This window comes from Macadamia integrifolia, chromosome 6, assembly GCF_013358625.1.
Source record: "Macadamia integrifolia cultivar HAES 741 chromosome 6, SCU_Mint_v3, whole genome shotgun sequence".
Taxonomy (NCBI): Eukaryota; Viridiplantae; Streptophyta; class Magnoliopsida; order Proteales; family Proteaceae; genus Macadamia; species Macadamia integrifolia.
The window spans coordinates 29,341,920-29,355,381 of NC_056562.1; the positions used below are offsets into that span (position 1 = coordinate 29,341,920).

Below are 13,462 nucleotides of genomic sequence, written 5' to 3' on the forward strand. Positions count from 1 at the left end.
TCGATGCTATGATATCCAGCATCAAGGCCGAAATCCCAAGGCTGAGTACCGAGCAGCTGACAGAACCGACGATTCTGATACTGATTCAAGCCTGCTTCTCCGATCAATAATAGTTGCCTGCCTCAATAAAAGATTTGCATTTCAGTTAAGACTTTATAGCGGTGGGAAAGCACTCATTTCTATTTCTTCTCCCTCCTCCAGCCGTATTGCGCCACCGATCGATCAAACAAAGGATTTCACCGATCAATAAGTCCTTAGTCAAGATCAATATAGTAGTTGTACTTCCCACCCCCTATCATTTGTGTTTCCAACTTCTAGTCCCGAGGCCGACAGAGAGAATGAAGCGGGGAGGACAGCCAATCTCTTATATCTCTCCTTTCAACAGGCTACCGGTTTCTTCTAGCTGAGATGGGATGTCTAATCCACCGGTATGCCTGGCTTCATCCCTTCATCTGGTTTCTCCTCCGGTCCGAGTCCGAACCACCTATATTAGGGATTTGCAGCTGGGTTTGGTATCTCGATCCTTGCACCTGGTCCGGCACCATCCGTCTCAGTAGATTCTTATGTTCAAGCTCGGGCATAATATTAGCAGTAGCAGTTCGAGATCATTATCGGGATTCATCTACATATCCATATCGGGATCAATCTAGAAGGACACCGGAACCCGCTGGCTCCATTGCTCGATGTCCGTCCGGAGAGGGGATGAGGTCGGTGCTATCTTTCCTCTCAGTGATCTACTATTATATAGTCAATCTTGATATCCCATCAAGGGAAGCGGCTAACAAGAGGTACAGAGGAACACGGGGAGGATGAATGCTTCTCTTCTGATACCGGTGCTGGTATCTCAATCTATAGATCCGTAGAGAAGTCAACTGCCAGTCGATACTAAGCCATTTTCGAAAGGAAAGCGGCCGGTCAATATCAATTGGTGAGAATGCTGCAATGATGGCCCTACTCTTATACTTAATACCATCTCGAGTGTTCCTGCAAATGCCGAATTCGCTTTCTCTTAGGTCTTGTTCTTGTCTTCTACGCAGGCATAGGCATAATATATTGTATGAACTGGAACGCACCTCAACTACTGCCCTTCCCTCTTTCCATTACCTCTACCTGCTCTGTCCCTGAACAGGCACCGGTGGAATAATAGAAAGCAAAGGCTTCACCCGTAACTGGAACAACATGGTAAGTATTTATGTTAACTCCTCCTCTGTCCCAAAGCCTTACCTTCCCTTTTCTTCTTCCCGTCCCCAACCGGCTCTCCTACTCTACTTTACCTTCCATTCTCAAGCCAAGCAATCGGGAAAGAAAGCAATTCAATTCCCTTACTCGCTTGCGAGTAAGCAAGTAAACTAACCTTATGGCTCTCGTCGTCTTAGGAGCTAGTGCCCAAGGAGCAGCCCCAGTGACATAGGCACTCCGGTCCTCATGGGCAAACATCCATTGCTCGGAAAGTCGAAAACATATCCTGTCATCCTTTTCTTTGATCTCACAGAAGGGGATTAGTTGGTATAAGACCCTTAGGAGATAGGCCATTTTTCCCTTCCCTTTGGTGCGTGGGCTCAGGCAAAGTCCTAAGCCAAGTCAGTCTTGATTTGCTACCATAGCAATTGAATCCTCTAACTCGTGAACCACTTTCTATCTCTTTTCTCGGGGCTATAGCCCTTAGGAATGGGTAAACAAGGTCTATGCTTGACGTACGGGGGATCCTTCCTCTTCAAGAAGAGCTGTTCTATGGAAAGAAAGCATCGCTTGAAAGCCCTACTAATTGGCTACCTTCTTGCATTGATCGAGAATGGGCAAATGGCAAAGCTCTCTTTCTATGGACATGTGAGCTAAGCCTTCTTTCCATTCGTCTTTCTTTTCCTTCTCTTTTCAATTCAAAGTACTGATTTGAACGTAGAGCTCATGCATGCTCCTTTGCTTTTCGAATAAGACAGCCCCTCACTAAGTAAGACAGCTTGGTCGGTCCTTGCTGCTGCTTGGATTCATACTGCTTGCTGATCCTTAAGCCTTTAGCAAGCTTGGTCTTGAGCATGACTCTCGGCCTTAGTCAACTCCTCTTCTCGCTCCTTGCTCTATTTGCTTTCTTTCCATCATAGAGTGATCCATCGAACTCCTATCTCTAATCGCGAAGGCTTAAGCCCTTCTTACCAAGACTGAGGGAAGTTCCTTACACACATCTAAGGTTTTCGTTATGGCATTGCTCCTTGAGCTATATTGATTGGTTGGGCACACTCTATCTCTCATTCATGAGCCGGGCTCTCTTCAATCAAGCTTGTTCCCTTTCAGCGTAAACTCCGAATCTGATAAGAGGTTCTCTGTCTTGATGTCTAGTATGGCTAGTCTAGGGCGCTCCCAGTGATCGATCGGTTACGAAAAGCCAGCGCCAAAAAGTGCCTCAGGAATCCACCCGTCGGTCAGAGGCCGGTCCCTTCATTCTCATAAAGCCTGGTGAGGAGCTCTTTCTCGCTATGGTGTATCAGTAGTAGAAAGCCCTTTGTCCGCTCTCTCTTATATAACCTGTCAGTCGGGGAAGGCCGAGTCTTTTCCTAAACTAAGATTAGTGGAAGGAGCTGTTAGGTCTATTGTTCTATCACCGAAGGCGGGAATCACAACCAGTTCTGTCTATGCGGTCGACCTCTGTTCCAGTGGTAGTTGGCTAGGTGGACGGCGGTGGTAGTGAAAAAGAGATTGTTGTTAGGCGGTCTCATCTCTCTTCTTCCCTTCCTTTAGTAGGAGCTAACAGGGCTAGGTAGCTTCCCTTCCTTCCTCAGGTGAATGTGCTAAGGTAGGCCCTTTTCTCTTCTTCGTATGCTCTTACCTGTTATGCGTGTAGGTAGCTAGGGTAGCATGCCCTGTCGAGTGATAGTGATTGGTTGTAGCGGGTTAGTCTGGCTGTCCTCATTCTAGTTGGTAGGCGTGCTGGTACGCTTGCTTGAGGGAGTGATTGCAGCTAGAGGTGAGTGCAGGTCGGGTACGCCCCTTGTCTGTCTGAAGTGATGGATGGTAGCTAGAGGCGCTAGTTGGGATGGTAGTACGATTGGTACGCGCATTTAGTCTTTGGAACTATTGGTAGCTGTTGGACTTGTTAGCTTGCTTCTTCCTTGCCCTACGGCGGTAGTAACAATCAGTAGGTACTTTCCAAAGTGATATTAGTGCTTTTATTAGGGGCAAGGCCTAACCTAATTAGTATAACCAACCTTCTGTTAGGACAGGAAAGCTTTATTGTTCCTCGGCCTACGGATTCTGTAACAAGAGCTCTCCTTCCTCCGTTCCTAGCGTGATTGGTGGAAAGCACTTTTCTATCAAAGTCACCAAGATAGAAATTCAAAAGAACACTGCTTAGCGCACAACCAAAAAGAGGGATTCCAACTTGAGGCATTGGAATCGGAACACCCTTAAAAGAAAGGAAGATCTTTAAGGTCCAAAAATAGCGATAGAAGACGAATAATAGGGGGACAGTCCAATACAGGAGCAAGTTTACACAAGAGATGGGAACGATAAACCAGAGAAAGATTCCCACTTAAATCCAGACGATATACACCCTCGTAGTTACCACCCTCAAATTTACCACCAGAAACCTGCGCCTTCTAGTAGCAAGCACCGCCAGAACCCTCTTGAACGCCGTAGACTTGATCAATGAAATAAAAACGATAAGCAAACCGCCTTGTTAAAAGACGAGAAAGCGCTAGAAAAACCAAACTATCCTCCTTAGTAGAACGAAGAAAAAAAAGATCCGGAAATTCTGAGAAAAGTATAGTGTGGTGTAACTTTGCTTTAGCACTACCCTTCGGAAAAAAGTCAACCAAGAGGGGGGAAAAATTATAACTATTGGACAAAACATACCTTTGAATCTCACGAACACGCGATTCACTCAAAGATGAAAGGGAAGAAGTCTCCTCATCAAGGCCGGTAGGAGAACCGCGAATGTACACATAAATTGAGCCAATCTCGAAACTCAGTTGTTCTAAAAAACAAGGAGCTAAGCCATTGAAAGAATTAGAATTAATACAGCTCATAGTACGTACCATTAGAAATCTGTTCCAACTAAGACTTAACCGCCGAAAATAATGATGCATTGGTGTGTTTTTGTTTGTCAGTCTTCATACGATATTATGAAATGATAAAAAAGAAAATCTTTCTTCCGCTTTTATCATCGATCTTTTTTCGGACGAGCGTCCTATTATCAATAGCAATTGAAAACGAAGACGATGGCTGCTTTTATTTGAGTTCGTAAGCCATTAGACATGCGAGGCTGAATCTGCATCGGTGTGATTGCTTCAACTGCTGCATCGTTCACTGCATCAGCTTTAGCTTTACCCACCTATCCGGAGAGTCAACCTGCTATAGCTTTTGCACTCATTCCCTTCTCTTCACTCTCCGGATTACGATCTGAACTCTTATGGTACAAAGGACTAGACCTACAAATTGCATATATAGACTTGTTTCTTTCTTGTTCTTCAATTTCGTCATCTCGCTATTTAGTGGAGGCTATCCTCTTCGTGCCAATCATTCCATCCATTCGTAAATCCCAATCTCGATCTCCCGTTTGAGAATCGCGTAGGTAAGAAAGATAGGCTCTCCAACGAAAGCGGATCCACATCTCCTCTACTATACTTCTGTTCCGACTGGCTTTAGTTCTCTCGTTCGTAGCTTATCTTGATCCCACTTGCAACTAAACTTATTAGCTGATTGGGTGAGTGGTAAGTTCCCATCATGGCGGTCTCGTATGAAATTGATTTGATTGTGAGAAACAGACTTTGTCTCAAGTATAGGAGCTAGTCGATCGAGGAAGTAGCCCATTTTCGTTTGTACATCTTTCTTTCTCCCATGCCTTTCTTGGTCGGACCAACCCAACCGGCAATTTCCTTCTTCCTGAGTTGGGAAGCAAGAACAAGTCTCTCTATTTTTTATTTCGGGAGCAGAGCAGTCAAAGAATGAACCAAACCAAATGATTGTTCTAGAATGGCTATTCCTCCCAAATGTTCTTTGTGATGCTGCGGAACCATGGCAATTAGGATCTCAAGACGCAGCAACACCTATGATGCAAGGAATAATGGACTTACATCACGATATCTTTTTCTTCCTCATTCTGATTTTGGTTTTCGTATCACGGATGTTGGTTCGCGCTTTATGGCATTTCCACTATCAAACTAATCCAATCCCGCAAAGGATTGTTCATGGAACTACTATCGAGATTCTTCGGACCATATTTCCTAGTATCATCCCGATGTTCATTGCTATACCATCATTTGCTCTGTTATACTCAATGGACGAGGTAGTAGTAGATCCAGCCATTACTATCAAAGCTATTGGACATCAATGGTATCGGAGTGCGCCTCTTCACGAGGGTGATTTAAGTGCAACGAAATGTACCGGTGGTTCGCGAAGCATCTGGCTTACCGGTAATCTCCCATTCCCGTCGTCGAGAGACTATAAGAACTATAGCATGCCAGAAACGGGGAGTTGAGGTGGTTAGACCTATACCCCGAAATGCTCCCAGCATAGGAGCCTATGGTTCCATTCTTGTTGTTGCTGGAGGGAGTTGCGCTCTTCTCGGTGTGGAGCGATATACGAGAAATAGATGCTCAGCCTGCAATGTCCGATAACGGCGCTGAAGTAGTGAATCTATCGGCACCACAGCAGTGGCATACAACTTTGGACCTAACGGCCGGCCCCGTAACCTTTCGGAATGGGGGATCCCCGTTGGCAACAACCACGGTAGTAGTTGCGGAACTACTGGGCCGGGAGAGGGTGGTCTACGATCAGCTCGACCGCAGGCTGGTTGTAAATCAGGCTGATTGTAAATCAGCTGCTCCTCTTTCTTCGCTTCGGGGACGGAGGTCCTACGGTAGGTAACAGCAGGCACAAGCAACTTGACCGAAGGGGACCAGCGCTTCTACTCCTCCACCGAGGAGCCGTTCGCAGCCAGAAGCAAGGGATGTCGTGAACGGTGGAAGGTCACAGAGAATTGACCTCTTCATAGAGTGATCCTATGATCGATATAGGATATAGACTCTCTCTTTCCTTATTCTTATTCTGAAAAAAATCTTTTTTGAAAAAAAAAGAAGGGTGACTCAATCAATTGGGGGTGGGACCTGTTGGCATAATGCACGCTGGAACGTGGGAATTCGAGGTCTCATGAACTACTACTAACAACCTACTTTGTTTTTGTTTTGTTCGTGGACAAACGATTTCAGGTCAGGCCTATGGATGGATCCTTTTAGATCTACGGGCCGGCCGGCCCCGGCCGTTCACATGAGCATAGGGAATCTATACTCGAGCGTTCGACTGGGCCCCTGACAGGATAGGTGAGGAATCACTCTTGATCTGATCTATTGGGGCCTACAACTTCGCCGAGCCGACTAGCATCCCTTTCCACTGCGCATTTATCGAACAAAGAAGACGACTATAGGATCGAATTCGCTTTCCGTGGTGAACTGGTCGTCCCATTCCTTCTGCCTGTCTCATGTGTGTGGAACCAGGTCTTTTTCTGTTCCAGCCTCACTGAAGTAGGTAGGGCTGGGTGAGAAACGGTCCCCTGTTGTCTGTAGGCCTTCGATTCCACCGGGGTCTTACGGTCTCTGAGAAAGGGGAGAACTACCTAACTAAAGAAGAATAGTGCTCTTTCTAAGAGTAGGCGTGGAGAGCTTTTTGCGGGGAAACTTGCAAGTACAGTTTGGGGGGAGGCGGGCGTCGACCCAACCTTATGAGTATTCGGACTATAACAGTTCCGATGAACAGTCACTCACTTTTGACAGTTATACGATTCCAGAAGATGATCCAGAATTGGGTCAATCACGTTTATTAGAAGTGGACAATAGAGTGGTTGTACCAGCCAAAACTCATCTACGTATTATTGTAACACCTGCTGATGTACCTCATAGTTGGGCTGTACCTTCCTCAGGTGTCAAATGTGATGCTGTACCTGGTCGTTCAAATCAGACCTCTATTTCGGTACAACGAGAAGGAGTTTACTATGGTCAGTGCAGTGAGATTCGTGGAACTAATCATGCCTCTACGCGTGCGCCCGGAAACATAGGCCGACTGCTGAGCCCACTCTGGCTCAGCCGCACCACCCGGGGTGCGAGCCACCCGAGAAGCAAGCTATTACAGCGAGCGGCTGGAGCAGTAGGGAGCCGAGGAGCAAGGCAGTAGATAAGATAGAAGAAGGGGCCAGGCTCCCGGTGGAGCAGAGGAGACGGTTAGGATAACGAACTTGAAACGCGGAGCCCGAGCGGCCGGCGAGCGAGTGGTTAGTGGCCAATAGCGCCCTAGTTGATGGCATTCCTCTCTGCGGCTGGCACTCGAGGAACCACGGGGCACTCCATACAGAGCAAGCAAGTCTTAGGGATGAGACGCCCGCGCAAGGACCTCCATTCTCATTAGGAGGTCGAACCAAGGACCTATGGAAGTCGGGGCTACCCCGTCCCCATGGCAACGCAACAGTGTCCTGAGGGAGGAGTTTAGAGGCCTTATAGTAGCACGGACTTCTTTTTCTTTCTAGGTCATGCGAAGGGGGCCAGTCCAAGATCGTACTGTTCCTCTACAAAGACAACAGACGCTCTCAACGGCTAGGCGCCACTCTCTTTCTGAGTTATTCCAGCTTCTTCATGATTTCGTGCCGCGGTGAACGAACAAAACCAAAAAGAGAAGAGGGCCGTCTCAGCAGAAGGAGAAGGACCTGCAACGGCAGAGACTACTGACCCTCTTCTTGTTCCTAGCCGTCTGTTACGAGTCCGGGAAGCCTGGAATCATCAATATGAGGGATCCCTCAAAATAGAGAAGGGCGGGCAGGGCTTCCGCAAGAGCCTCCCCCTCTTCCCGGTCAAGATAGATGGGAAGGAGACGGACATAACCAGCCTCTTTATTTATGTACGTACACCTTTGTTTCAGGGATAAAAACCTCCTGCTAATCCGGCCATTTCCGAACCTGTTTTTCCCACCCCAAAAAATTCAATGGAGGACTTCTCAATTCTTGCGATTCCCAGCCCGGCTAAATAGGCTCAATGATCTCTTTCTTCGATAGGCCGGTCCGGCGCTCCGCTTGGTTATATTCGTACATGTTTCGACTCGCCGGTCATTATGGATCTAGTGGCATGGCGAGGCGAAGGGGGGAAGCAACTACGAAGCCCCTTATAGCTTGAATGGGACTCGACAAGTCGCTTCGCTTATAGAATAGAATGCAAGCAAGGATGGTCGTAGATCAGCTTACTCTCCGTCTAGCGGCGGCAAGGAAGGAGGGTGCTCGTAGATCAGCTCGACCGCAGGGTGGTCGTAGACCAGGCTGATTGTAAATCAGCTCGACCACCGGGAGAGAGTGGTCGTAGATCAGCTCAGCCGTTGCTTCTTTGGTCGTAGATCAGCTAGCCGTTGCTTCTTTGGTCGTAGATCAGCTAGGGCGCGAATCCAGCAAGCACTTGGGCGGAGTAAAGCGGATCGTAGAGCACCGTTGCGCTAACGCGCGCGCTGTAGTTTTTCAGCTTGGTTCTGGCGCGCGCCTGACTCATAATTGGGCTCCCTCCGTTGCTTGTTCGCTCAGGGAGTTGCTTCTTTAGGTTGAAGCGCGTTAGCGCAGTAGTTTGATTGCGTATCGCGCTAGGCGCTCACGTTTTTTGGCTTCGCAGGAGTGCGCGGGGCGCATCCGCGCACTTCCGTTTTTCAGCTTGCTGCTCGCTTTCTCGCTTCCGAGAGGCGAAGGGAGCCTGACTTACGGCTTCCAAGCCTGGCGCGAAGCGAAGGGATTGGATTTCACCTATGATCAGATCAGTGGGCAACCATAGTGTACTTTTTTCGTGGTGTTGTTGACGTTGTTGAAAGCGAATTTCCAATTTTTAAGTAGGCCTAGCTTTTCGGAGCTGCTCCCAGCTCACACTATGGTGGAGGAGGTGCCGTGAAGATCTAGGAGTGTGAGCAGTACGAGCTGAAAGGCTCCCATACTGTTTGGAGGGCAGGGGGCATAGATGCCAAACCTGACCCCTATCTATCGTCGTAGAAGCTGTTCCTAGGAAAGATTATGGTTCTCGGGTATCTAATCAATTAATCCCCCAAACAAGCAAGGGCCCCACTATAGCGTTAGGCCCCTATTTGAGTAAGGCGCGCGCAACCTAGTTGCGCGCGTTAGCGCAACGGTGCTCTACGATCAGCTTACTCTCCATTGGGCTCATCCCTTGCTTGGTTGAAGCGCGTTAGCGCAGTAGTTTGATTGCTTAAGCGGAAATGAGAGAGTAGGGTGAGGGAAAAGGGGGGAAGCCACTAAATTGAAGGCTTCGCTCGCTCGCTCTAACGCTCGTTTAGTAGACAGCGAGTGGAGTGCATAAGCCCCAGCAATCAAACTACTGCGCGTTAGCGCAACGGTGGTCGTAGATCAGCTAGCCGTTGCTTGTTAGGGGCGAGTACTACACGAGCTCGTAAGTCAAGTACGGAACGAGCCTTGTCTACGAAGCATAAAACCTCGTCTTGCTTGCTTCTGGCGAAGCTTTTAGTCTGTAGGCATTCAGGTATGGTAGGAATACTACTTTGAAAGCCAACCACTACATAGGAGCGATAGCGAAGCCAAGCCGTATAAAGGCGAGCAGCCCTTATAGCAATAGCAAACGGCCTACTTATAGCCCTATTTTTCTTATCTTATTTAGGCGCTACTGAACTAAATTGACTACTCAAGTACCAAAGGCGACCGGTCCATGAGACCGCCTTCTTCAAAATATATATAAGGCGCTCTTTGCCCTGTTGCTTTTCGAATAGCCGTCAGGGACCTATGCTATGGGCAAGAAAAATGGGCGTTGTTGTTGGGAGGTCCAATGCTAAGCTTACCTTAGGTAAGCGTAAGCTATAACCTTAATTGATCAAAGATCTTCCCGTTCAGTTGCTGAAAGATAGATGCTGATAATGTTTCAAAATGAGAAAAAACGACTCTTATATTATAATAGATTTGTTTTTCTTTTTTGTTTTACGCTTTTTAATTAGAATTTATTTTTTTATTTGTTTTTGGGTCTTTTATCTTTAAAGATTTGTACCTCTTTTTACTTTCATTTATGTTTGTTTGTTATTTTCAAACATTTTCTAACTTTCTTTATTTGACATAGTCCCTGTCGCGTATTGCGCGGATGATTCTCTCGATCTCGAATTGAGTGAGGCTGGCCCCCCGGGGGAGGCTCGGGGGAACCTGTCCCCCGATCTCTTGCGGAAAACGAGGCGGCCTTATACAGGCAATGGTTGCCCCTGGCGGCTCAGGAACCGGCTCCAGCCGGGGCGGCTCATACCGCTCACCCGCTTCCCGCTGGGGGGCCAATCCCGAGCAGCCTTGGCCTGACTTTGGGCCGCCGAGGCTGCTACCGGAGATAGCCCAAAATAGGGGGAGTACTCCGGATATCATGGAAGATATTTTGAGTACTCCGCCCAGTAGGAGCGAGAATCGAAGAATCTAAATTGGACCTAATCCAACAGATTGAGAATGCAGTCAAAGAGGGGGCAGTCATCAAATCAACTATGTCGATTTTAGTCTAATGACTAAATGGATCATTGATGATCAAGACGACGAGCGCCCCCCAACTCTCCGCTATATCCTAAAGCAGCTCCGTAGTAAGGGAGAGGGAAGCACGTACTAGAAAAGCATGCTTCAGGCATGTTGTTAAATGCCCTTTTTCTGTCGTCTTTGCCGAGCCTGATTTTCTTTTCTATGGACGTGTTTTGCTGGATAAGATAAGGAGGACCGCCCTTCGACGCTTCTTTCGCTGTATACCCCCTCCATCCTTCGGAGGTGGAAGAAAGGGTACTATATTTATCTATATATCTATATTTTAGGGCCCCAGAACGCTAAAAAGGTGGGGGAGAAGCAAGCCGAACCTCTGATCGACCTGGACACATAAATAATTCTCGGGGTCGAGAGAGATTTGAGATTCCGTAAGTAACTCAGTGAGTGCTTTCTAAGAAAAGGGCTTGGCTTGGAAGAAGAAAATGAAATACGAACAACCGCGCTGGTCGTAATAGATCGACTTTCATGCTAGTTCTTGCTCCAGCATGAAAGTTCCATTTCAGGGAAGGACGACGTACCATGATACTTTCTGTTTCGTCGAGCCCTGCTTTGGTCTCTGGTTTGATGGTTGTACGTGCTAAAAATCCGGTACATTCCGTTTCGTTTCCCATCCCAGTCTTTCGCGACACTTCAGGTTTACTTCTTTTGTTAGGTCTCGACTTCTCCGCTATGATCTTCCCAGTAGTTCATATAGGAGCTATTGCCGTTTCATTCCTATTCGTTGTTATGATGTTCCATATTCAAATAGCGGAGATTCACGAAGAAGTATTGCGCTATTTACCAGTGAGTGGTATTATTGGACTGATCTTTTGGTGGGAAATGTTCTTCATTTTAGATAATGAAACCATTCCATTACTACCAACCCAAAGAAATACGACCTCTCTGAGATATACGGTTCATGCCGGAAAGGTACGAAGTTGGACTAATTTGGAAACATTGGGCAATTTACTTTATACCTACTATTCCGTCTGGTTTTTGGTTCCTAGTCCTATTTTATTAGTAGCCATGATTGGGGCTATAGTACTTACTATGCATAGGACTACACAGGTGAAAAGACAGGATGTATTCCGACGAAATGCTATTGATTCTAGGAGGACTATAATGAGGAGGACGTCAGACCCACGATCTACTAAAGGGCAAGTAGCTTGATTCTCCAATCATGGTTCGAATCAAATTCGTGGGATGGCAGTGATCCTTAGCTGGTCATGGCCATAATGTGCTGTTTTCCTCGGATTCATTGGATTAGGCTCATATACGTAATAACAACCTCAAACAGATAGATTGGGACAAACACGATCAATAGTTAGGGGTGTAGCCTTCCATTCACTTCTAGCTCGGGTGGGATCAGGGAACAACCGGTGGAGCCATCGGCGTGACAAGCCCTTCTATAAAGCCAGTAGCTCGGGTTCATCAGACAATAATAGGCTTCATAGTCACCAGCGAGGGGTGTGACAAGCCATTCTGTAAAGCCAGGGCATTCAACTCCTCTTCCCCTTACTTAACCCCAACCAGCTAAAGGCGCTTCGGGGAGTAGCCGGATCCAGATTGCTTATGCTACATTTATCACTCACCCCTTAAGGCGCCTTACCCCTGGCTGTAGATAGAGATACCATCTATAGAGAGGCTATGGAGAGGCTGGTAATAGCATCCCTATCTTTTCTGCATCAATTCATTCGATTAGCCCTTCCGCTACTAGGGGCACGATTCATTAATTAGAGAGGCGATTACTTAGAGAGAGGAGGCGCGATGCATCAATTCATTCCCTACCGTTTTGACTGAGATGGTCGATGCTTCTACTGATGTGGTCGATCCAAACTCAATGATAGAAGCCTTACACGAAGAGAAGGGTCAGCCAGTTTGGATCGATGCTTCGAAGAGAAGGGTAGGGTGAGCCAGTTAGATCGATCGGGAAAAGAAGGGTAAGCAAAGAGAAGGGTGAGCCATGAAGAGAAGGCCTCATTAAATCGATTTCTCTTAGATTGAAGGCCTTTACTATTACTATTGAATAGGGCAAGTCGATCCATTACTAAGCATCCATTCATTCCCTCTTCTCCGGATAGCACGAGTCCTTCACTCCGCTAGTAAGGGCCTTAGGATCGATGGGCTTTAGAGAGGGGGCTCGATTCTTAATAGGGGACAACGGCCAATAGATCAGATTTCCGATCATCGGACGCAATTCCATTCATAGATAAGCGGGTTGCCCTTTACTGGGACAAACAATTACTAGGGCAATCACCTCTTACCCGATCCCTCTACTTCTCCCATTAACCAGCGCGCTTACGATCCATAATCCAGCACTTCTCTATTCGATCTCAAGGGACTCCGCCTTTACTCCATGGGCTTCTTTCTCAACCCACACCCCTTACACAATCACGCCTTTATCGGACCGCTAATTCAAGGGGTTCGCTTGATTGGGGAAAACAGATAGGGGAGAACGGATTGGGGGGAACGGATGATTGGGCAGAAGAGATTGGCAGGAACAGAGCTATATTTCTCTGATCCCCTTAGGCTCACGATCGATAATTCCACCATGAAGATTCGCCTCTTACTATGATGGGAACCGCCATTATTGGGCTTTAGATGAGGGCACGATCCATCGATTCTTCCTTTCTCTGATCCGATCGCTTCCTTATCCGGGAGGAACATATCATAGATGCCGATGACTGGAGGATTGAAAAAACAGAATACAATAGATTGCCCCACGGAATGGAATAGATCTGGCTTTACGATCAGGGAGACACTCCCGATCTCATTACCTACGTTGAAACACGGGCATCGATTCACCGGAATACATGGCAGGGAATGACTAGATGCAGATCGCACAATACCTGCTATAGGGAAAAGACCTATCATCTTACACCCTATTCCCTTCAATACACAGTCGATCCGTTGATACAGACACACAGTAGAAGGAAACACGAGAGACTG

General features: G+C 47.2%; 2 protein-coding genes across 2 annotated transcripts; both read left to right on the top strand.

The window, feature by feature from the left end:
• Nucleotides 1-4,388: 4,388 nt before the first annotated feature.
• Nucleotides 4,389-8,983, top strand: LOC122081641 (cytochrome c oxidase subunit 2). The gene is made up of 2 exons (XM_042648831.1): nt 4,389-5,333; nt 6,707-8,983. The coding sequence occupies exons 1-2, from the start codon at nt 4,952-4,954 to the stop codon at nt 7,156-7,158; spliced, it is 834 nt and encodes a 277-aa protein (XP_042504765.1). The 5' UTR covers nt 4,389-4,951; the 3' UTR covers nt 7,159-8,983.
• Nucleotides 8,984-9,748: 765 nt separating this feature from the next.
• Nucleotides 9,749-12,488, top strand: LOC122081643 (NADH-ubiquinone oxidoreductase chain 6). Its single transcript, XM_042648832.1, is given in 2 exon segments — nt 9,749-11,650; nt 11,652-12,488. Coding segments are annotated over 2 exon segments (672 nt in total). The 5' UTR covers nt 9,749-11,053; the 3' UTR covers nt 11,727-12,488.
• The last annotated feature ends 974 nt before the right edge of the window (nt 12,489-13,462 follow it).